This window comes from Ylistrum balloti, unplaced genomic scaffold (assembly GCF_031769215.1).
Source record: "Ylistrum balloti isolate Yb309-2 unplaced genomic scaffold, AGI_CSIRO_Ybal_v1 Utg370160, whole genome shotgun sequence".
Lineage (NCBI taxonomy): Eukaryota > Metazoa > Mollusca > Bivalvia > Pectinida > Pectinidae > Ylistrum > Ylistrum balloti.
Window position 1 is genome coordinate 928,342 of NW_026782156.1, and position 25,759 is coordinate 954,100.

Below are 25,759 nucleotides of genomic sequence, written 5' to 3' on the forward strand. Positions count from 1 at the left end.
ATTTTTGCACCTGTATCTGGAACGTTCCAGATATATGTGCCTCTGACTTCAAGTTGTCTTTAAAGTCAGTGAAGGTAGTCATCGTGCATTTTAACTGTTATGGTTTGTTATAACACAGTATTAATTAGTCTCAAATTCTATATGCTCTGTCCATTTAGGGACTGATCAGAACAAGTGGCCCCATGGGCATGCACCACTCATCTGGTATTAAAAACTTTTCCCAAATACGGTAAAATTTCATATCATTAACGTTTAAATCCTTTGCTAAATAGAACAAAATGATTAAAGGTTTTAGCAAATTTGACCTATGTGACCTAGAATATGGGTCAAGATCGAACTTTGGTAAGCTTCATATTGAGAACCTGCCAGCCAAATATGAGTGTCAAGTTTCAAGGTAAATTCTTTTTTAAAGTTGTCACAAAGTGCATCACACGTCATTTCAGGAACAGTTCATCAGAAGTCGTTTGATCTCTTTGACCTTGAACATGGGTTAAGGCCATTTCTTTGTCAGGATTTATCGGAGAAACTTTCCAACCAAATATAACTCTTGGCCTTTTGGCAATTGAAAACAAGTCATTCAAAGGGCCAGGTGAGCTTCAAACAAAATGGCAAGAGGCCATCTCTGATTTTAATAGTTACAATTTATACTTCATGAATTATTCTCAGATTTCATAGCTAGGTGCTCCATGTTGTACATATTCAGTTCAGTGACAGATCAGGAAACGAAATTGCTGATATCTGAATGTTCATTGTTCATTTTAAGTAAATTTTCAATGTAGGTTGCCTTTGTTTTTATGTACACAAAAGACAAAATGGCCAACTGGTGGTGGCTGTTTGGGAATGGATTTTGACAAATCAAGTTTACTTTTTTTATTTTGCAGATAGTATTTTTTTGTGTATGCAATGATGTTACTCATATGATTAATTCACATCAAAACTTCAATTAATTATAAGGAAAGGAGCACAAAGGTCCTTCTATAAGGTGACACCCTTATATTCTGAAGGCCCAAGAGTCCGAAGGTCCAATAGTCCGAAGGCCTGATAGTCCGAAAATGGTTACGTATTTTTGTTTCTTATTTAACTGTAAATGAAATAATGGCGAAATTTGGAGAGAAAAATAGTTAAGTAATAATAACATTCATTACAGGTTTTGGCACAAAAATCGTGAGAAAAAAATGGTCCTATTCTTTTATCTTGTACTATAACAGTTAAGTGAAAGGCGACTTATATTTGTAAGCGACGGGAACATTAACAGAAATGGCGCAAAAAAAATGTAGAAGAAAGCATACACGGTAAACAGTAAGGGGAATCCGACTTACATGAGTGGCAAAGATGGCGTGAAAAAAAAACTGAGAAAATTCGGACTATTGGCCCTTCGGACTATCGGGCCTTCAGAATATAAGGCGGTCACCTTCTATAAAGGTCAAATAGAAAAGCATGGATTTTAGCTCATTTATTTTGGTCCAAATGTGAGCAAGCACAAGTCATTTAATCTGTTGACTGTTTTTAAAAACACTTCTTATCAAGAACATTTACACAGTTCTTAATTTAATTTGGTTCACATAAATACCAAATAAGTTCAGTCTTCTCGCATTCCCTGGAGGTAGAGGAGTGAGGTCTAATTAGGGAAATACCAATAATTCTTCAGAATTGAATTCAATTCATAAGACATAGAATTGTTTTTAACAATGGATAACCCAGCTAAAATCCTGTTACACATCATTCACAAGTATATTACAGTCTTCCATTATCCTCTTAAACTCCACAACTCTTCCTCCCTGCCAATGCAGGCTCTGTTAATGATACATTCCATATTGGGTCGACAGATGCTGTGAAATGACAGAAGACCATTGATGCTTCAAACACAAGACAAGGAAAGATCAGGTAACAATGTTTTAATCAACAAAAAATTATAAATATGTATTGCATGATGAAAATATAAGAAAGGCACTTTTTTACGGTAGTATGCAGAAATGAATTATTGTATAGAAGAGTGCATGTACCTATGTATGAATTAATGAAGTCATTTTTAACATAATTTTCAAAGAAATGGCAGAAAAATAGTTGATCTTGAGCACATCTTGTGTTAATACACATGATTAAAGCATTATTTACCAAACATCAAAGTAATCTCATACAGAGCTTTACCGTATTTTACAAATAAACAACCTTCCATAATAATACAAACAAAAAAACCCTCTTCAACACAGACACACAACTAATTACACTGTGTGCTCCTAAGACCTAGGCCTGTTTGTTTATGAGGACAAACCAGTTTGTCTGCACTTTAAATATAACATTTCAGGCATAAATCTGGACTTTATACAGGCCTAGAAGGGTTTAGTTGATAAAACATTTACAACAAATGTAAAACTTGTTTATATAATACATATAATCATATCAATCCATTACATATTTACATATTTTGGAATTAACTGAATCTCATTAACCATGAACAACTGTACCTTTACCAGAAACCGAACACGTATCTATAATGGGTAAAATACATACATTAAAGTCTTAAAGCCACAAAAATGTGCATTTTACACTTCGTATCCTTTGATTTGGCCAGATGGATACACCAATCAAATGATCCTTAGCTAGAATACCATATTTTCCTACCAATTAGATCATGCTTGGTAATTAGCCCACCAATATCTCTTGCTGTTCAGTAGAATTTACGTAGAATTGTAAACAGTTTCTATTTCATTCCCCTGCAATTGTGAGAGAATTTGTATGCTGGCCCATTCGGTTTTATTACAGGAATAACTAGGTAACTGGTAGCACCAAAAATAATGCACGGTATCTTCTTTATGGTTACTTTCCAGTGTAAATACTGGGAATATTTCACTTACAAACGTTCTTTCTGAATTAAATAAACAGTTTAAAAATAATACATTTATCACATGTAATAACAATGAGCAAACTAACAGGGTCAAGCATTTCATAATATTAGAGACATTTCAACATTTTACATACATGTTTCTACTTTCCACAAGCAATTTGAATAAGAACTATTTAAGCAGTGACACAAAGCAGTATACCCAAATTTGGATATATGGCGGTAAAAATAAACTTATTAAAACTGAATTATAACAATGCCACTGAAGTATGAATGTTTATTGAGTCATACACAGCAAATGATGCAAGCTCAAGGTAAGGAGGACACAACAATTCTCAGCCTGTATGGGCATAATACTTTGTATCACATATTGTTTGGTTTCAAATAACAACTCTTGCACTATAATTACCCCCTTTCTGTATCCTCGACAAGCATGTCTGAGTGAGGATCATGGAGTTGGTTGGAACAACACTATTGAAGTATAAAAACTTTTATAAATTCTGAAGTCCTCAATCAATGACAATATATTTATCATATTAAAGAGAAGACTGATATCATTTCATTGCAATGAATGGTAGCATGAACATGCATTTCAGTACTGGAAAAAAACTGCGTAAACTTCACAAGTCCTATAATCATAAATTCTAGACTATAAGCATTTTATTTTTCATAAAGACTAAAATTTTGTGATCACAAATTTTGTTCTTATTCACAATGAGTTTTAACATTTGATAGTTTTGCATATATTATATCTGATATGTAAATCATGAAAGTGATCATCACAACCTTAATAAAGCTCATCAGTTTTTGATGATTTTTTTAATGAATTGTTTCAATTGATTGGGTTAGAAGCAAGGTTTGAATTGAATCTTGAATATCTGTTAGGAATGAAGCGGTGATGCTTTTTCAGACACAAGAGTGCAATGACAATAAACAGTATCAAGACGAGGGCACCAAGACAAATAATTATGTATTCCATATACTTTGGTACATTTTTGGAGGGGGGCATGTGAGTTGAGTGGCGTGGATGGTGAGTTGTAACGTCATCATGAAGACAGGATTGGTAACCAGATTTCTCCAGCTCACTGATAGCACAGAAATGTTGTTTAACACATGATTCATCACAGCTGGGCCTGATATCTTGACTGACTGAGTTAAATGTTAGGTATTTCATATAAATTTCATTGAATTTTTCAGTACTGAATGCCTTCACAAGTTCCATCATAGCCAACGGTTGTAATCTAGTCAAGTTATATCCTTCCTTTGCCTCATATTCCAGTTCCCAAATAGGAGGATTTCCTGCGATTATAGAAGAAAGGTTTAAGAAATACTGCCAGTAGTTGATCACTTCACCATTATCCTGGTTGTACTCATACAGTCGTATGCCAGGATTGTTAGCTCCAACCCCTGCCAGGCTGCTGTTCCAAGGAGTGACTGCAGGGCTGAGAAACAGAATGTCTACTGGTTCACCTGCAAATGATCATGACATTTTTTTCTTATATTCAAAACAAACAAGTAAAATGTCTCTCAAACATATTAAAATAACATCGTACTGCATAGTTGATTATGGAGGAATTATTTTTGCTATATAGCTGTTTAAGATAGCCCAATATTAAATGCCAAGCAAGCTTTTCATAGCGTATCAAGGTCTCAGGAAATATATGTTAAATACCTGTATACATGATTACCTACATATGCAGGAACAACCGCAAATCAAGACAATACTGATGTATAAGCCCTGTGATGTTAAACAACTAAAATTCACTTTTTTTCTTTCTTTTAATGCAGTATTGCTCTACTTGAAAAACACAAACAGCAATAAAACTTAAAGAAACAAGATGCCCAATGGGCCTGCCTGCAGCACTCACCTGGTGTGTATATATATATATAAATATAAAATTTTAAAACCAGACTTGAATATTAATGTTTAACTGCATTGTAAAGTTTGCAAAATATAATTATGCCCCTTTTATATTATGACGTCATCAACAGATAACATGTTGTGACGCCACACCATTTTGTACAGTTACTATGCACCTGAAGATCTAATACAGTGAAAGCGCTAGTGCAAAATGTAACGTCTTTCTTCTTTTGTCAAAAATCATTTTTATTTATAATTTACTCGCATCTCGTCAAATCAAGTTTTTTCTATATATAAATATATCAGGTGAGTGCTGGTATATATATATATACCAGCCAAATAACATGCCTCTCAGTTCATGAGGAGAAGTTGTTTAAATGGTTTAACAAATTTGACCCCTGTGACCTTGAATATAAGTCAAGGTAATTTCTTTTCGTAAACTTTGTCAGTCTTCCTCCTAAGAACATACCAGCCAAATATCAAAACATTTGGTCCATTGGTTCTTGAGAAAAATTGTTTAAAGGAAAAAGATGATGCATGACGCCATGTTATAGCATAGCCTCACTTGACTCTTCAGGCAGGTCAGCTAAAAAGTTATCTTGCAAAATTAGAAGAGCATATTTACCAAAACTGTCTTTCACCAACCGAAAGCTATCTGTGTGTTCATGGCCGTACACCTGGGAAGCTATGACATCATTAAAAGTCTGAAGGATTTTAACATATTCCTTGTTGTAATCGTCGTAAAACCACATCATATCCTGATACTTTTCGAAATAACCAGGCGCAATATGGGAAAAGAGGATCACCTAAAACCAAAGAAATATTTAATTACAATTAAAAAACAGATATAATTTTAAACAAGAGGCCGAAGGGATCTGTATCACTCACCTTGCTAATTCAGATATTCAATCATTTAGCAGAGAATTTCAAATATGACAAATAATTTCTGAAATAAATTTCCTATATGGTCCTGGCCTTTAATGGTGAAAGGTGATGTATATATGAATTTATGATGGCAATGCTAAAGTACTAAAGAAAAGTCATGTTTCACATAATGTCAGAAGATTAAAAGGTAGTAGCATAGATAACTGATGAACCAAACTGTTGCAAATCTTTGAGTTTAGAATCAGTCAGAGTCTATTTGTAGTGATACAAGGATATGCTTGCCCAAAAAATCATGTAGAACTATGTAGCATCTCTTATTTGGAACAAAAGTACTTTAACGGCAGAGTGATCAACACATAGGTGACCTATGCAAGAAGTCATCATGGAGAGGAATTCTCTATATATCAATCCCTTGCCATCAACTATGGCTAAAAAGGGACCCCATGGATCAGAACGTGGGAGAGGATTAAAAGGGATTGTAAAAGACATAAAATGGTGTTTGAAAGTAGGCAAGCAGAGAAATATTCCCCTCCCTCTTTTTGTCAATTATGCGTCTCTTCTTGAACAATTAAACCTTTCAGAAAGAAAACCACCTTTTTGTTGAGGCTCCTTGCTTCTAAAAGTTTCCACCTCAGCCATTTAAACTGCCCAGCAGGGTCTCCTGTACCTTTAGTCAGAGGGTCCTGACTATAGAGCAGATTTGTGTTGAGTCCAATCAAAACTAAACCAGTTTTTGTATGCACCTGGTAGTAGCCACCTTGAGCAAATATGGATATTATAGAACAAATATTTATAGTTTCTCTCAATATGGATTGAATTGATGTGGAGATTAGAAAATGTTTAGATAAGAAAAGAAATCATCCTTGAATTTAAAAGAAAATTTAACTAAAGAAAAAAATCACTAGTGTGCTTTTTCTCCAAAAACACCAATTAAACTTGCGTATGAAAATATATAGTTCACATAAAATCTGCTAGTAAAATAAAATCCATGGCAATTTTTAACTGTTGATCATTCCATAGATATAAATTTGTGGACTCCTGTATCAGCAAAATCAACAAAAACAATGTCCCAAAAGAAAACAATGATTTCACAATAAACAAATCATTCATCAAATAGAGATACTTATTCATGTTTCGGATTATTAACCATAATTTTTTCTTATAAAGGTACCAGGTAATAGATATTTTAACACTAGCCATAAAATTAGTTTACAGGAGGAAAAATAGACCTGGAATTTGAATTGTGATTTGTTACCTGTTTGAAAGTCATTAGCAGTGCTATTTTCCAGAAGTGTATGCCAGTGAGACTTGTATAGAATATCCTGGTAGTAGTTAGTGGTCCCATTTGGGAAATGATCAGCAGGATACTCATCATGGTTCCCCAGCACTGGGTAGATGGTAGTGTTAGGAAAGCCTTCTCGAAGTCTAAGGGTTACATTTCCAATGTTTTCATAAACTTTCATTGGGTCCAAATCAGAATTCTTTACATGTGGCACACTGTCTCTAAAAAAGTAAAATACTCGTCACAATATCAACGTCCACTGTAAAGATAAGAAAGATTGATTTGGAAAACATAACACAAGAGGCCAAGGGACCTTTATGGTCTGCTGACAAAGAAAAGTTCAAAATCATAATCTTGTTTTTTCTATAACTTAAAATGCAAAACATTTATTCCCTACCCACTAAATTATCTATAGAACAGAAAAATCAGCTAAGACTTTTCATAACTGCACAAGAAGATTTCTAAGAATGTGATAAGTTACCCTTTTTGGACCCAATACCTCCATCCTGGGTATACCAGGCACCCATTTTACCTTATGAGAAACCCAGTAGCGTAATCCATATAATAAACCCAAACCACACGTGTTAAGAATAATGTATGATAAATTTGCAATTATCTTCATTTCCTACTTTAAATAAAATAAAATTTGACTACATCCTTAAACTATGGCGAACCAAAGAATCTGCTTTGAACATATCTCCTAGATAGCGGTGATCGATAATATGCTGAAAGTATGACTGTCATGAGGTGCACAATCAAGCATGATCTTCAGACCACTTTCTCAACAAGAGGCCCATGGGCCTTAACGGTCATCTGACAAAATGCAAGCCAAACTCTAACAACAGTGAGTCTGCTGTTAAAACAGTGGGCTTTATTCATTTGGATAAACTTGGGAGCCCTTCCTTCCAGCATCCTACAGGCCAATATCAGCCTTTTGGTTACTGAGAAGAAGTCGTTTACAGATTTTAATATATTTGAACCCTGTGATCTTGAAAGTGGGTCAAGGTCATTCACTTGAACAAATTTGGTAGCATGTCATGCCAGCATCCTACAGGTCCATTATCAGCACTCTTGGACTTTTGCTTATTGAAGAGAAGTTGTTTGTATATTTTAACATATTTGACCCCTGTGACCTAGAAAGTGGGTCGAGGTCATTCATTTGAACAAACTTGGTAGCCCTTCCTCCAAGCATCCTACAGGTCAATTATCAGCACTCTTGGACTTTTGCTTATTGAGAAGAAGTTGTTTGTATATTTTAACATATTTGACCCCTGTGACCTTGAAAGTGGGTCAAGGTCATTGATTTGAACAAACTTTGTAGGGCTCCATGCCAGCATGCTATGGGCCAAGTATTAGCACCCTAGGTCTTCTAGTATTTGAGAAGAAGTTTTTTGAATGAAAAGTTTACAGACGGCCGACGACGACGGACGAAGCACGATGACCCGGGTCAGATGACCTAATAAACTTAGGTTTGGGACACAAAGACAGTGGGGGAGAGTGTTTGTTGACTTAGTTATTTCAGCATCAATGGCACACTGGCTTTCCCCATGGCTTTTCCTCCATCACCCAAAACAAGATTTGTTTCTTTAGCGGCATCATAATAAAACCTAGAGATCTTCCATTGATTGTTGCATTTGTAAATGACAGAAAATAAAGACCATTTGCATTTTCATCCCGACTAAGATTTTGAAAGAATGCCAAAAATCGATCTCTTTTGGGTTAAACAACTCTTGAAAGAGCAAGGGCTATATCAAATTCAACTTGCCAAAGCCAAAAATTAACCAATTCTTGAAATTGCTTTAATACACCCACCAGTTTAAAGAACAAAATAAATTTTAAAGCTTATATGATAGAAATTGAAATCTTACCCTGTCCAAATCACAAAGTCTGGAAATGGATGGAATTTTACCATTGCATCTATTGCCGACTCAATCAGCAACCATGGTGCATCACAATGGTAGTTACCATATCTACTGTTTCTGTAACTTTGACCTTGACCCTGATGACACATGTTAAGAGGGTTGCCATGGGTACTATAGTTGGCATCATAATGGAAGTCAGTGACCTGCCAAAAGTAGCCTGTGGAAAAAACAGAAGAGTTTTAAGTGTAAGCCATCAGTGATGTCTAAAAAACATTCTGTCTGATCTAAAGAGGGGCCATTTGGGATGGTCTTTAACCAACAAAATCTAAATAACAATGACAATTTAAATGTAGTAATGTCATTATTTGGCAATATTGCTTTTGACATATTCATAGTATTTTGGCAAAATTTTTAGTGCGCACACGAGTGCGGAAATAGCACGTGAGAATGCGAGTTAGATACTGAGCTGATGTGATATAATGTGTAATAAACCTATTTGTCCAATAAGTATTGTCTATGTATAGTAATGGAGTGTTGAATGTTGGGAAGTTTTACCTGGCAAACTGGTAACTTTTGGAAAGAGCACTCAAAGCTTTAACATCGTCGAGTATGACAATAGCCAGTCTAGCGACCATGAGAGGTAGCGGCACTAGAGCCTAAAATTGTAAACTTAAGTGCTATGTGTAAAATATTAGCGTAATCTAATATAGTATCTATTTAATAATATATTTGATTAAAGGCTTATTTTTGTTTAAAAGTAAAGTTGATATTTTAGAAGTGTGTTAATTCAAATATCGAGCATGGTCGATTTAGTAGACAGGTGAATCCAAAGAAGCTTGGTTTTTAATGTGTGTATTGTTTTATTTATAGTGTGTACTGAACGAGTCAGTCTGAGGGGCTCGGCGGACTTAGTTCGCAGAAAACCCTCTTCACACTGAAGCAGTTGGTATTTTTTATATTTGTAGTATAATTGGATACGAACTGTTATTTCTATATAATTTATAGATTGATTTTACAGTTGTAATGAATATATATGTATATTCAGTATTTCAAACTAATGTAACTGACTACGGTCAGAGTGATCTGGTTATATGGTTATATTATATGGTTATCTTATCGTATGATTGTGTATGTATTATAGTAATATTTCATGGTGCAGGTTTTTTTTTTTATTGTATTAATAAAACTGTAAAGAAAAAAGACCTAGGAGTTGTTTTGATGAGGTTAAAGACAACTATTACATTGGCGTCCATGTATCGTTGATGGCTTAGTGTATGCCGACATGCTTGATGGGATAGATATCTACCAACTGTGAATATAGACAGGACAGGTAAATTCACCAGTCACCAATTTCACCTGATGACGTGATGGATTTCGACTGTATGTGAATGTGTACAAGAAAAACATGCATGTACGCTTGAATGAACTTCAGATCACCTTGACCAATGAGTGTTTGTGTATCGCTCGACTGTGATGTGCACAGTTAATTCAAACTGTTAATGGACCCGTGTTGACCGTACACGGTATATGACAATTTGTGTATCACTGACTTTCCACCATTGCACTATACATATCGTATATTTTCTTTGCGAAACATGAACTGCTAATTGTGTAATTTGATATAATTTATTCATTTCTATTTTTCAGTTGATAATTGTTTATAGTGTGCTCACGTCAATATATTTCTAGTTTTAATTTTCTTTTCACTTCATGAGTTATTGATTTTTATTTTTTTCTCTTTACTTGAATATTTTCATATTGAGCTTTCAGTTGATTTCATTCTGTACACGTTGATTTCTTTTGTTTAGTTTTTCTTTTTGTTAAGTTGTCTACTAATTTTTTTCTGGTCTTCAGAGGTACCACTTGCACTTATTTTTTTGCGATATTTTTTATTTTGCATTTTAACTGACTTTGCTGTTTTCTAGGATTTTTTTTTCTAAATTGTCCAATTTTTTTTTTCATTTGACTTAATCTGTCTTAAAGTCTTTAAATTGATTTCAGCATACATTGATAGATTTGCTTTCATTTTTTCTTCTATTTCGAAAGTTAACATGTAGGATTGCTTTAGTATTCTTTTATGTGGAATTAGTTATCTGTTGAATAAAGATATTTTCCTTGTTTCACGTGCGGTGTGGATCTATCTGTATTTATGTTGAATGGATGATGTTGCATCAGATGCTATTATCGCTAATCGGATTCATATTTCTGTTTGCCTATTCGTGTGTATTTTGGCTGGACTAGTTTGTGTAATAAAAAAAAGAAGTATAAAAAAATATGGCTCATTTTAGAAAAAGGCGACCGAACAATACAATACAATCTTTCGGAAAAGGTTCATTCATAAGCACAGATATCCACCACTTCCTCAACATGAATGTAATTTGACTAAAATGACTAAAATGACTAAAATGTCATTCCAGTGATAATTTGTGTGATACATGTGCATGGGTCACTCTAAGCAAGTGGAGTTACCCGATACACATGTCGATCATTTCAGGCAAGCTAATTTGAGGTCGTATCTGTGAACAGGGACGTAGATAACAGCCGTGAATATATATATTTTTTTATATGCTGGTCTTTCACCGGTCATTTTCAAAAAAAACATAAATCTTATAATATGAACACACTTCAAGTCATTTATGTATTTGTTTGGTGGCAGTTCGTTCAAATTAGCGTGGCTAGCCAGAACTGTTCTTAGAGGTCCGAAACTAATGCGCCAAGCATATGAAAATGTCAACAATTTGGCAAAAACGTTAACATTTACCTTTCTTCACTTCAAATGAAAATACGGACTGCACACACAGCAGAACAGTTGCTAATTTGTTTAAATGATGCGCCATTCTCGCCTGCTTAAGTCGGATGTCAGCTAACTACAGACAAACGCATCGCCCAAAATACAGTCAGTAACGTCTCTCAAAACGAAAATGAAATCTTGTGACTATCAAGGGACATAACTCTGATGTATAGGTCGACACATACGGTAGGTTGCAAAGTCGCTAGAGGCCAACATCAATACTTTCGTGAAAATAAAATTTAAATTGCAATAATAAATAGGGTATATCCGTACCCCTAAAAGCGTTTCGCGAGACTACTTTGTTAAAAATACCCCCTTTTATTTCCCCATCTCATACCGGAAATTGTTTAGTGAGGTCAGAGACAAATATAACATATACGTTTCTGGTGAGGTAGATTTAAATATATATTTTCTATCTTTATGTGAAGAGACATGTTTTAATTAATTACTTTTGTTTATTGAATTCAAATTTGTTTCGATATCAGAGGATACTTGAATGACTTGACAAATTATATGATAACAGCCCAAATATATTGTTAGACAGTACGAAAGTTTGTATTTCTCGCGCGATGTTAAACACAGAAGAGTTCCGAAATGACTAGCACGTGGAGAAGTAAACACCGAAGTCAGAAGTCAACTTACCTTAGGCTTTAACGAGTTTAATGTTGAGTTGGTAAGTCAGAAACTTTTTTTCAAATATTTACATAATTTTATTTCTACGCGACGCTTCTTGTAAGGAAACAGCTGTTTGGTAGACCTGTAAAAGAAAAGGGATAACCCTGCCTTGTGCCTAGACCAGAGACGTATATGTTATATGTCTCTGCCTAGACTATGTAATTTTTGCATCCCGACGAGGGACGCTGTCAAACGTCCGATATAAATGAGCCCCAAAATCCCAAAGGGGAATTAATAGACCATGCATACATGAATAGAAGCTGAGTCTACGGCATAATGATACACTGCTCTATCAACTTAGCAATTGGTCTTATATCAGCTGTGACAGTTGTAACACAATGACTAAACACAGTGTTTACTTGGGTTGACCGAAACGTTTATTTCATCGTACAGTGGTTTTCCATAATTAGTACTTTGCGTTAATATCCATTACAAAAGATAGTTCCTAATCAACATACAGCAGCATGTCGTGGCACCAAAAATAAATACCTGTGTTCGGCAGGCAAAAAAATAAACACCTGCTGGTCCATATCAAAGAGTTCCATACAAATGTCCATGGGCCAACTTGGCCAGGGCCCGCTCCATCGCAGAGCAGGTCTCATACGGGACTCTGCCCGTCTCCACGTCCGACTCCCAACTCTTTTTAGTCACTCGATCCCAAACTAGACTAACTTCTGCTGGCTATTGTCTTAGTATAAAAAATACCCAAATAATACAATATTGGACAACAATACCAGACATACAAAAGAGAGCATCTATCTGATGATTAATCATACTGGCGATATTCTGCCACGGTGCTTCACACTGGGGTACACACCCCGCCTGTTTTCAGGCGTGCATCACTACCTGTCACTCACAGAATTTTTACCTCAGTCCAACATTGACTGACTTTTGACCAGATGTACTTTAAACTAAGATGCTGCTCTCTACGATACACACCATTCCAAAGTTACCATTAAATCCATTTTGTACTCATTTTGTTACACAGTACACTTTGTTGTGTAGGGATATTATCAAACAAATGAAATATCATATACTGTTTATGCGAATGTTTCAAGTGCAAAATGATATGGAAAAAATGTGAAACCTAACACAGCTACCGAATCAATCGGATGAACTCTTCAATATATGCCCAACATGTTAATCGGAAGGCACATACCAATTTCAGCAGGTGCAGACATCCCATTTTCATCACTCTTTCCTATGACCATTTAAAAATTATCCGTCCTTGACATCATACATGTTGAACTACAAAATTCAAGTGTATTGATCACACTGAGGTCAGTATTTGTATAAACGGGCTGGCTAGAAAATATTTATTTTACTAAGGATTTTTTAAGTTGGTACCTCATTTGGTTCTGTTCATATAAGTTTTCCTTTCCTGTGATTAGACTGGGCTAAAACGGGAAATTTTTTTAGCAAATTCTTTAAAATCATTCTTGTTCTGTAGAAAGAATTGGCGGGGAAAATAGAGCAAATTTTTTCTTTCGTTGGAATGTCAGGATTCTGTCAAACTTTGATGTGAAACATCAAAGTGAAGAAGAATCAACTTTATGTAAATGATGGGTGTCAGCCCTCTGGGATAGGGGAGGCTTAATTTAGGAAATTATTAAAGCTGGAATGATAGAATATTTGTTTTCTAGAATTCAAAATTCAGTAGATGCACTATAGTAATAGAGTAAATGTTAGTTACAGATCATTTTGTAAGTAGATACCTGAAGGTTAGCACTGTTTAGTGCTGCTGAGACATCTGAAATGTATTTCTTCTTTCACAGGTGTGGCCAAAACCTCTTCAGACAGATAAGGCACTCACCAAGGACGGTGTCATCAACTTGTAGTATTCTATCCAGTTTCCATAATTTCAAATTGACAGGTTTTAGGACTGACAAGTACCTATTGATGAAAAGAAAATGCACTACTGTTCCACAGGAGCCCAAGGGAAAGCTTCAAAAAGTTATGCTGCCCACAAAGTCAGAGAATGATAAACGGGAATACAGGTGAACATTTTTTTTTTTTTTTTTTGAGAACATATAGAATTTAGCTATAAGTCCAGTAGGTGTAAAATTTTAATTTCTTTAAGTTAAGACAAGTTTTATTAGGGGAGGGAAGAGGCGTTGTGTCCTGTCACATTCGTTTTCAAAATCATGGTCATATCTTGACACATTTAGGTCATATATATACCCTATTGTATCATAACATCAAATTGACACCAAACAAACATGAATGTTCATACATAGTAAAATATTATATAAATGTGTATGTGCATGTAACTTGAAAGTATGGGCATATAAATAATGTGTGTTGAGAATGAGAGCCATCTTTGTAATGTTATATATGTGTCTTGATCAATAAAAATACTTTGTCAAAAAAAAAAGTCCAGTTCTACATCAGATCAGATTCTGTTTTGCTTAAGGGCAGGTGTATTCATGTTTTACAGATATTTTCTTGATATATAAGATGTTAGTTATATAGATTACGATGAATTACTTATGTTGATCTTAACAGTAGTAATTATTTTATTATTTTTGTCAGGTCCCTTGTCCTTGATAATGGTCTTCGGGTTCTCTTAATCTCTGACCTGAATGGTGAAGCTGCAACTGAAATTGAAGAGGATGAAGAAACAGAAGAAGAATCTGGGTCAGACTCTGGATCTGAGTCGGAAGGACCTCCATCAGATGGGGAAATGGATGAGGATGGAGAAGATGACAGACCAGAGAACTCCAAAGTGTCAACTGAAAAAAAGGTAATTTTGACAGGATTTTTTTAATGTTCACTAATGAATGGAAATTGTACATGTACCTTTTTTAAGCTGATCATCATTTTCATTTTGAATGATTTTAGTTTGCTGTTAGCTTAAAAGCAAATTATTCATTCTCTGAAATTTAAATTATTATTCTTGAATGTGGTCTTTATGTTCACCTAAATCTGATTGAAGAATTGATCGATCATGAATTTATGAATAGGCATTAATTGTGTATATCAGAGGTGTTAAGTTTTACTCCAGACCTAAATTAATGACCTCATTTATAAGTAATGTTGGTTCACATGTTATATATGAAGGAATCAGCATCTCTTACTCCCAAATATTTTTAAACATCTTGAGATATCTTCAACAAGTTTGCTTCAATGATATTGTATTGTGTTGTTGTATTTATCCAGCGATAAACCCAAAAATTTCTACTGCTGTTTGTAGAATTACCAACAAAATGCTGTTGAACTGTCCTTTTATAAGTTCATTCCTTCACATTGGGGTAGTTGTAGCGCATTGTCATCCAGAACTTATTGCAGGATATATACGGTATAGCTTATCCATAACAAAAGCAAAAGTTGCTCTTGTATTTGCTATACTGCTTAAATACATAGAAAATAAACCACTGTGAAAGCGTCAGTCTTGGTATTAATAACATCATTTACTATTTTTCAGTCAGCAGTAGCTCTTTGTGTTGGAGTTGGCAGTTTCTCTGATCCAGATGATATCCCAGGATTCGCACATTTCTTAGAACATAGTAAGATTTAATCAGCATTTATTGATTGGATTACATTTTAATTACATAGATTACAATTTCTTGAGTAGCATGGAATAGATCATTCTCAAATATCGTAAATTTTTACCCCAAAATGTGTTTAGCGCCAATAATGTCTCTATGCAACCTTTTTGCTCCAAAAGCTTATATGCCCTGTTCATCAGGCTGTAAGCCCATACCCATTACTAAGCATGATACATGAAGTTTCAGTAGAATTGAAAACAAATGCTATATCATGCTGGTGCCCTTTGACAAGCCTAGCTCTGTACTTTCAGTGGCCATATATAGATTGGCTGTATGGAACTATTGCAAGTGCAAGGTAAATGTGTATGGTACGGAAAATAGGAGAAGGACAGGAGAAGAGATGCTTTCATGCAAGTTTAGTTTAAGATATTAATTGAAGACAGTATATGAAAACGAAGATTATGAGAGTCATTAAATTGTGTGTATCTGCTTCCTATACAGTTATAATAGGAAACAATGTTATATTTTTAGAATTTGAATTAAAAATGTAGTCTTCAATAATTAACAGATTGATGTTTCCATGAAATATTGTGTGTTTATTTTACAGTGGTATTTATGGGAAGTAAGAAGTACCCCAAGGAAAATGAATTAGATGACTTTCTAGGACGTCATGGTGGATATTCTAATGCTTGGACAGACTGTGAAAAGGTTGTTCAACAAACAGCATGGTTATGTTTATAAATTTATTGATAAACTTTAAATCTGAAGAAATTATAAACGGCTGATCTTTCTACCTTATCACTATTGGTAATAACTAGGTAGGTGGGTCTGCAAGGACTAGTTGTATAGAATTACTAGTATGATTATGTGATTGGAAAAATGAAATTTGGGACATTAAAAGAATTTGTGAAGATTTTATTACAAAAACAAGATTGTTCAAAATATAACCTGTGATATCTGCATGCTGATTTTCTAATTCAAGTATAGCAGTTGTATTGAAAAGTGGTTAAGTTTGAAAAACAGGAAGTATATATCTCATGTTATTCCAACAGATGCACATTTTTATTTCAATATCATGATTTTTTTAATCACAGTGAAAGTAAAAAAACAGTATTTTCTATATTTTCAGACTTGTTTCTACTTTGATGTGGAGAGGAAGTACTTTGGTCGAGCTCTGGACATGTTTGCACATTTCTTTATCAGTCCACTGTTCCAGGAGGACTCTGTGGATCGAGAAATTGAGGCTGTCGACAGTGGTAGGTTGGAAAAATCATCTAGGAACATGGAAGAATTTGATTAGAGATGTTTTACATTTATACATAATGCTGAGCATCTTTAGTCATCACCAGATTTATAGCCGGGAACCTTATAATTTCTTAACAGGGAACCCAACATCTCGCATCTATCTCTGTGAAAGGGATAAAATGTGTTTTATATTATTTCGTGAAGTTGTCTGCATGAAAGAAAATGGTTGGCCTATCTTCTAAGTTTTATACACACTTAATTGTGCGACAAGGTCTTTGTTAACGTGGGACGAGCGACGGTTGGTGATCCGGGAAAAGAAAGCTGAGAGAACCGATCACTGTATAACAATGATTTTCATTTCAGTAATAATTACCATAACTTTAGTATGCAAATACAGTACCTACACCCATCTTTGTATCCCAACAACAAAAGATTCAAAAGAAAAACAATCCCGCCCTCCCTACGATCCATGAGCCATCACGGCAGGAACGCAGAGTGATCTCCCTTCCTCTTACCTTTATGGCTGCCGACGAGTGCGGAGGTGTCTGAGCTAAGTGCTTTTCTTACTCCTTCTCTTCGTACTGCCATTGTCGTTTGAGTATATTGTTACTCTATTAGTAGTCTATAAACCCATCTCCCAACTTATATTGTGAAATTAAGTATTGTCATTTGTTTATTTTGACCGTATTTCCGGCCGTTTTTTCCTCCACGTATTCGAGTGCGTGACTACTTGCTCGGAAGTTGGAATTTGTTTTCTTGCTGCTTTGTCGGCCGTGTTGTACGGCCGTTTTATTTATGCAGTGCAATCTTGCTGCGTACGGTAGGCTTTGTGCTCTCGTTCGTAGTTTTTTGATTGTTCGAGAACTTCGTTCCCGGCCGTGTTTTTCCTCCGCGTGTTCGAGTGCGTGACTACTTGTCTCGTCACTCGGATTTTCGTGAAGTTGAAATTGTTTTCTTGCTGCTTTGTCGGCCGTTTTGTTCGACCGTTTTCTTTTTTTTGCAGTACAATCTTGCTGCGTACGGTAGGTTTTATGATCTCGTTCGTAGTTTTTTGATTGTTAGAAAACTTTTTATCCTTGTTTTCATTGTTACAATTTTTTATTGTTTCGATGCTGGATAAAGGTGCCGGGTTTACGTCGGGGGTCAGCGCATGGATGTTCCTATTTCTATAGATAATGGGAACCCCATGATACCTGTCCCATTTGCCGACATTACAGCCAGACCTCACTATGTGAACTTTGTTTGCACATGGAGTCTGCTGCTTAGGCTCCCATGCCTTTCCAGCTAACTTTCCGCCGGAAGAGGGATTCGTCCTCTTCTTCCGGTAAGGGAAGTAAGCTTTTTAAGACCTCCCTCCTGAAGTTCTGAACCAGAGCGTTCCTGCTGGGGGTGCTCTCGTTCCACTGAGCTCCGCCCTTCAGCAGGGGGTGGCTCCCCCTGTCCAGGTGCGTCCTGGAGTAGGGGGGGGGCAGCCCGACCCTGACTCGGCGCAGTCAAGGGTCGAATTGGCCGGTAGCTCTCGATAAGCGGCGGTGTTACCGTCGGAAAGGGACTTCCGGTCGAGGTCTCTGATTCCTTCAGGGACCTCGGCACGCCAGGTGGCGTCGTTGGTTGGGGCCGCTTTGACTCCGGAACTGTGCCTTCGGGTATAGGTTCAGGGGCCACAGACTTTTTGTCAGGATTGTCTGTGGCTACGGGGATTAGTGACACTTGAGTTCACTAATCCTGGTGTCAGCGCGGGGTCTGTTTTCCCACCCTCACAGGCTTCTGGCTCTGGGACTTCCGTCCCAATCCAGATTTCCCAGTGCAGGGTTTCCCAGGGGGTTTTCCTCCAAGGGTTTCGGGCTTCAGGCCAGGAGTCCGGTTTCCGGTCTCCCTTTCCCCCGGGCTCAGGGAGTAGGGGTGCCTGCAGGCACTTATTCCTGGGTCGCCCAGGCCAACCTGCGGATGGTTTTGGGTACCAACAGTTACTCAGCAGTTACGGGCTTAGCCCGTACATGTCTGGGTTTCCACCTGGTGGGAGTGGCGGTTCATCCTGGTCCTTTGGACAGGATGTCCAGCTCCAGACTCAGGCAGGCCATCTTGGCCAGTTCTGGGGTCACTCCCGGCCCGCTGGACCGTTCCCATTCCCTCAGGGGTTTGGGTTTTTACCCCATGGGTCTTCACTCGTGGAACCCATAGGGGTTGGTCTCTCCTCTAGGAGATGTTATAGCAGTGCGGAATCCCCCCAATGTTCTGCTACTTCGGGGGCCTTGTTTGCCGGTCCTATAAAGGTTTGCCAGACCTTAAGGACTTCCGCCTCCAGCACGGACCCGTCGGTCTCCTGTTCCCAGGGGTCGGCTTCGGGTCTCCGACCCAAGCCTACAGCTACAGCTATTGGTCACGCTGCGTCCAAATGCCATAAAGAGGAGTTCCCCTCTGCGGAGATGGCTCCTCTGGCGGCCCCTGTTCCTACCGAGGGGACTTCGGTCTCTATTGAGGAGGAGATGGACATCGAGGGTGCGGGCTCGGCAGAGGAAGACGATGTCATTCATCTTTCTCCTGGGCCAAGAGGGTTCACAAGGGGAAGATGGCCCTGAGACTGCTGAAGCCGACACTCAGCATGTGCTTTCTGGGATGCGGGTCCTCCGGGCCAACATCTCCCGGATTCTCAGGGCGGAGGTTTGCCCACCGCCTCAGCATCGTCGGCGCCTGAATCCACCATCCTTCTGGGTTCCCTGGTGGCTCCTCGGGCTTCCGTTCGCTCAGATCGGTCTCTGCCAGAAGGCAATATCATGTCTTCGGTTCTGGCCACGGCCCGGGCTCCGGTTTTAGAGAAGGACTCCTTCTCTACCCGTGCTCCCGGGTTTGTCGGTCTGCAGCTCAGCGTTGGTGAATTGTCGGAGGCTTCAGCTTCCGACTATGCCACACATGATGGGCAGCTGGCCTCTCAACCAGCACAGCTGGAGTTGAGACAGCTGGCTGCCTGGCCCGGCAAATCAGTGGACCAGGTGGTGCTCGATCCCAAAGAGCACCACAGGATGGAGAGAATGTTGCACCTCTCCATCCAAGTTCTGTCATACATAGACTTCCTGACAGTTTGTCTATACAGGGTATCCGATTTGCCTGAGTGTCGGTTATCCGAGACAGAACAGCCGACATACAGGACACGGCAGCCTTGCAGGTTCTCTACTCGTCAATGCCGTGTTGGCTAGGCAGTTTTCAGTTCTGAAATTCCGCCCAGTCCAGTAACCCTACCGTTTCCGCTTGTTGAATGCCCCCTTCTAGGGCTCTACCCTGTTCAGGGGAGCTCTTCCTTGGGTTCAGAAGGATATGAAGGAGGACTCGGTCGCCTCAGCACTTCTGGTGAAGAGGTTTCAGGCTGAGAAGGCCAGTGCCTCGCAGGGGTCAGTGCCTCCTAAGAAGAAGGCGAAGTCTTCGGCTGCTCAGTTTTCTGCACAGCCCAAGTCCCAACCTCACTTCAACGGCAACAAGGGGAAGGGTAGGAAGGGTAAGAAACCTCCTGGGGGCAAGAAGAAGGGTTCCTGACTATTTCTGCTTCTTGGCCGCGAAAGGCGAAGGGTATGGCCAGGTGGACGGTGGTTCTCCTTTCCCGGGCTCATGTCCTTCTCCTGCAGGCTCAGGCTCCGTGTGGGCAGACAATTCTCTGGTCTGGCAGGGGCTCGATCTGCCCCATCCGGAACTCTCTGTGGGCGGACGTCTCTCTGCTTTCCTTTCCTAGTGGCAGGATATTACAAAGGACGCTTTGGCTTTTGTCGGTGGTCAGGGAGGGTCTAGGTATTCCCCTTCTTCAGGATTCGTCCCTCGCCTCCTGGCCGTTTTTGTTTCTTTCCTCCTCCCGGGGATTCAGAAAGGGCACGGGTGCTCCAGGAGGAAGTAGGGACCATGCTGCCAAGGCAGAGATGCCCTTGGGGCTCACGACAGCTCCTTTGGTGTTCACCAAGTTGCTGCTGGTGTTTCCTTCAATCACGCAAAATAGACGTCCACATCTATTTCGACGACTCCCTCATGCCTCTTTTGGTGTGGGGATCGTTAGTGAAGGACACTCGTCTGGTCCTGAAACTCTTGCTCAGAGTCGGCTTCATTCCTTCCAGAGAGAAGTCAGAGGTTCCTTCATATTAGGACTTCTTCTTCCTGGGGAACCATTTTGACATGGTTCGGGGCTTAGCCCTTCCACCTCTGGAGAAGTTTGAGAAGGTCAGGGCTCTGGCTCTGACTTTCATCACTTGGTCGCTTGTCCAGGTACATTGGTTCCTCAGTTTTCTGGGGTATCTCAACTCCTTGGCATATGTGGTCCCCCTAGGGAGGATTCACATCGGACCTCTCCAGATGTTCCTCCTGTCTGACTTTGTTCTGTCATCCAGGAGGCCTGGATCCCGCTTACCCAGTCGGTCAGGGAGTTCTCTTGCTGGTGGACCATTCAGGAGAACGTTTTCCACGGGGTACCTCTGACCAAGCCTATCCCCTCTATGATCCTGTTCATGGACGCGTTCATGACAGGAATGTGAGCTTACCTCGATGGCCAATGCCGCTTGGGGGAGTGGTCTGGCGAACAACTCTCGGAGCACATCAGTGTACTCGAGATGAGACTGTTCATTTGGCTCTGCAGTCCTTTAGGGGTATCCTAGTCCAAAGTGTGGCTACCGACAACAGTTGTCGCGTATCTGGAGAGACAGGGGCCACCAGGTCTCATGTCCTGTGTGCCCTCTCCATCCACATCCATCTTCTCTGCCAGGACATGCAGTTGACCATAGCGGTCAAGCATCTTTCTGGCAGGCTGAGTGTGTTGGTGGCCACTCTCCAGGCGCCACCAACCGGTGTTGACGGAATGGCAGCTGTGTCCCTTGATTTTCAAGGGTAATTGTCAGGCGTGGGACAGACCTATTATAGACCTGTTTGCCACTTCCCTGAACAACCAGCTGCTAACCTTCGTCTCCCCGGTCCCAGACCGTAAGGCGTGGGCTGTGGACGCCCTTTCTCTGGAATAGGAAGGGACGTATGCATATGCATTCCCTCCCTTCAACCTGGTGGGCAGGGTTCTACAGAAGTTCTGGGAGCATCACTGCTCCTTACTTCTGAGAGCCCCTCTGTGGCCGAGGCAAGCTTGGTTTCAGGAGCTCCGTTTCTGGTGGAGGAGCCCTTGGCTCTCCCCACCAGACCGAATCTCCTTCGCCAGCCTTGGCCCAGAACGACACACTCTTGACCAGAGATCCTCCACCTTCACGCGCTGAGGCTATCTCTGGAAGCCACGCCAAGGCAGGCTTTTCTAATAGGTGTCAGATTGCATTGAGCAATCAATCAGGGCTTCCTCTTCTGCCGTCTACCAGTCACGTTGGATGATCTTCTGTGATTGGTGTGTCGGCAAGGAAGCTTATTCGTTCGAAGCCTCTGCATTTGATTGCGGAATTCCTAATCTCTCTGTTTAGGTACCGCTATCTGCCACCTGGCACTATTGCTGGCTATCGTACAGCTATTGCCAGAGTTCTTGCTTGTTATGGCAGGAAGGAGATCGGTTAGTCCTCCTCTCTTTCTGCCCTAATCAGAGGCTTTGCTATGAATAGAGTTGTTTTTAGCGAAGAATCAGGTGAGTCCCCTGTGCCTGTCTCACATGACGCTAAATGCCGATAAATCCATATCGGGTGCACGGTAACAATAACACAATACCTGTCATGAGAATCTCACCCCGTGCACACCTACCCGTGACGCAATACCGCCTAGCGGTACCCTACCATTAAGGTGACTTACCCCAAGTGTATACAAAATATACATGCTTACGTGACAGTCTTTTTTCGACAACTTAAACAAAATTGTTGAATCAGTTTCATGGGAAAATGATTGTTGCTGAGATGATCATTATAATTGAAAGGGCATCAGATTTTATCTTCAGTGAAATGTCTGTGCACCCAGTCTTCAAGAGCTAGTTTATTACACAATTTATCAAATAGATAAATGAAAAACATTTCAGTTTGAAAAGTGGATTATGACATTGAACAAAGGATGTTCATTGAAACTATTTTTTGATTATGCACCGCTAGAGCAAGAATTTATATAATATTTAGTAAGAGTATAGATATATACTTAGGGCTCATTAGTTCAATACATACACTGTATGTAGTGTGCAGTGCTCAAATACACCTTGAATTAATGTAATGTTATTGGTTACAGCTTGTATTGGTATCTACAATCTGAAAAAGTTTATTTCTGTCTGGTAGACCTAAAATGGAAATTTCATGAAAGTGTGAATTTTAAGAAAAGTAACATAAAAGTAATAGAACTTGTCTACTGAAAGCTTGTATTATTGATTATTAATTAATGATGAAGGGCATTATTGAAATTCTTCTTTGATAATTTTTGGTACAGAATTTCAAATGAGCCTACCAGATGATGATGACCGTATCAATGCTTTATTGGGCACACTTGCTAAACCAGGACATCCTATGTCCAAGTTCTTCACAGGTATGTATATCATGAATGAAGTCCAGATCATTTTAAATTAGAAACGATAATTCTCCCTTAAATTTTGAATTTTATGATATTCCCTACTGTATAGTAAATCCTACATCATATTCATCCAAGGGGCCAACATAGAAACCTGATATAAATCAGGGATTAGGTTTATTTCTATGGAGAATCAATGGATATGGGTGGGCTTATTACCAGGCTTGGGCTTATTTGCCCAAAAGATATGGTAGAAGGTCATATTTGATCTTCCTGAAGTCACTGATGTTAAAGTTCTATGCTGTTTGTACCTTGTGTGATATACATCTCCTTTAAAGAAGAGTTAACTGCAATTTTAAAAACCTTTTGAAAAATAGAAATATGGAATTAACTATTCAGAACTAATTGAGGACATATCACTTATTTATGTAGGGAGATGCAGAAACATCCTTTGTTATTGATGAAATTTTGATTTTAAACAGGTAATGCAGAAACACTGAGAACAATTCCAAAGCAGAATGGTATTAATGTTTATAGTCGTCTACGGGACTTTTACACCCGGATGTACTCATCACACTACATGACTGTGGCTATGCAGTCAAAAGGTAGGTCAAGGTCAACTCCAACTCCCTATTGTACATTGTCTGTAAAATCCCAATGTAATTGTGGTTGTTATCACAATATATTACAAAGTTTATATTGAAAGAGTAGGTCAAGGTCATCCCTATGTAACTATATATTGTATTTCATTGCCTGTAAATTTCAAGGCTTCATAATCACACTATATAAATTGTTCAATTTAAATTATTGATACAGATAGCAAGGTTGATAACACTTTTCAAGAATAAACTACCTTAAGACATTAATATTAATAGTTTTGTGATTACAAGTGGATTCATGCAATTAAATTACATGTACTACACTGATTTGTTTTTATTGTAACAGATAGTCTAGACAAGCTAGAGGAATGGGCTAGAGAGGTTTTCTGTGATGTTCCACACAAGTAAGTATAAAAGTGATAGACTTGAGTGGTGTTTGTTGCTGTTCCAAGAAATTCTGCAGCTCTTATCTGGCAAGCAGCGACATCATATAAAATAGGAGACAATGTACTTTTCCCCCAGTTTCAAAAATTCATGATTGGAATGATTTTCATTAATAGGAATGTTTTAGGCTTCAGTCTGTAATTTGAAGTTGGTTTGGTGACAGCATACTGCCACACCAATTCCAATACCCCAGTCCCTAATCCCTACTAAGCCAAACAGCATGAATAAGTTAGAATGGACTCTAGCTGCTCTTTACTTTATTACATTGTTAAGCATTTGTTTATGTCAATTTCAACAGTTTCTTGACTGATTTGTGTGCTGGTAACACATTCCCAGCCACTTTCACAACTGGGTTTTGATATCCTGATTGTACTGGAGAAATTAACAGAGATGAAAAATTTCTGCCAATTGGCGGATTTCCGCCTTTTTCATGACAAATTTAGTCATTTTTGAGATCAATGCAAATCCAGTGAGAAAATTTCAGGGGTGGGGGGGTTAGGTATGTCTTGTTGATGCATTTTATTTTTAAGCAATCTTCATCAACTCCGTTCTTAAATCCTTCAATTTATATGCCCTTATAAACTGTAAAATTAAACATCGAGCAGTTACGAGCACCAAGTTTTCGGTATTGTCAAATGGATAATACGAAGGAAGATAACTCTTGCATCAGTTGAACGTTTGAAAGCTATTGTTGAATTACAACAGATTAAAAATTTCCACCGATTGATGGATTTCCACGTTTTCCAATGCCAACCACTTTCATCTCTGAATTAAAGATCATCTGCATAATGAGATCCCTCCCACATTAAGATTCCATGTCAATAAACAATTGGTATAATTTGACATAAAATTGTTTTTGAATTCTAATTTGTTTTCTGATTTACCTTGCAGTGGTCTTCCACAGCCTGTGTTTCATGATTTGAAGGTATGCTCATCATTCTGTACTTCTAATGTGTATGATGAAAATCCTTAGGATCTGTAACTATGAACAATTAGGATTCTGATGTTCAATACTAGGGCTAGCATGATTCGGTGATTACGCAATCAGATATATGTGATGACACATGACCTTTAATCTGATACCAAGCACAATACTTTGGTTTGAATTTCTATCACAGCTTATAGAAAAAATTAAAAATGTAAACAATGAAGGTTTTCTTGGAGTGTTGCTAGATAGCTGTCTCTCCTGGTACCATCAGTTTGTCAATATCTATAAAGATATGGTTTCAAATTTTTCAGATGGAAAAGTTTAGACCATTTATAAGTCAGCCGTCTTGTATGACGTTTTATAATTGTATTATTAACCTGCACATGGATTACTGCATCACTGTTGGTGGCAACAGTGCC

General features: G+C 38.4%; 2 protein-coding genes across 2 annotated transcripts in view; one reads left to right on the forward strand and one right to left on the reverse strand.

Annotated features, from left to right (window-relative positions):
* Positions 1-1,880: 1,880 nt before the first annotated feature.
* Positions 1,881-11,632, reverse strand: LOC132550956 (acid sphingomyelinase-like phosphodiesterase 3b). Its single transcript, XM_060215056.1, has 6 exons — positions 11,494-11,632; positions 8,739-8,949; positions 6,844-7,091; positions 6,182-6,345; positions 5,329-5,509; positions 1,881-4,312 (listed from the first exon to the last, which is right to left on the reverse strand). Exons 1-6 carry the CDS (start codon positions 11,567-11,569, stop codon positions 3,675-3,677), a joined length of 1,518 nt encoding a protein of 505 aa, XP_060071039.1. The 5' UTR covers positions 11,570-11,632; the 3' UTR covers positions 1,881-3,674.
* A 497-nt stretch (positions 11,633-12,129) lies between these two features.
* LOC132550972 (nardilysin-like) overlaps positions 12,130-25,759 on the forward strand; it is a 45,981-nt gene continuing 32,351 nt past the window's right edge. The window contains exons 1-10 of the mRNA XM_060215073.1: positions 12,130-12,196; positions 13,974-14,195; positions 14,731-14,941; positions 15,623-15,704; positions 16,294-16,394; positions 16,816-16,942; positions 23,292-23,387; positions 23,852-23,974; positions 24,315-24,372; positions 25,304-25,337. Coding sequence (XP_060071056.1) covers positions 12,186-12,196; positions 13,974-14,195; positions 14,731-14,941; positions 15,623-15,704; positions 16,294-16,394; positions 16,816-16,942; positions 23,292-23,387; positions 23,852-23,974; positions 24,315-24,372; positions 25,304-25,337 — 1,065 coding nt within the window. The 5' untranslated portion in view covers positions 12,130-12,185. The remainder of the gene's footprint in view (positions 12,197-13,973; positions 14,196-14,730; positions 14,942-15,622; positions 15,705-16,293; positions 16,395-16,815; positions 16,943-23,291; positions 23,388-23,851; positions 23,975-24,314; positions 24,373-25,303; positions 25,338-25,759) is intronic.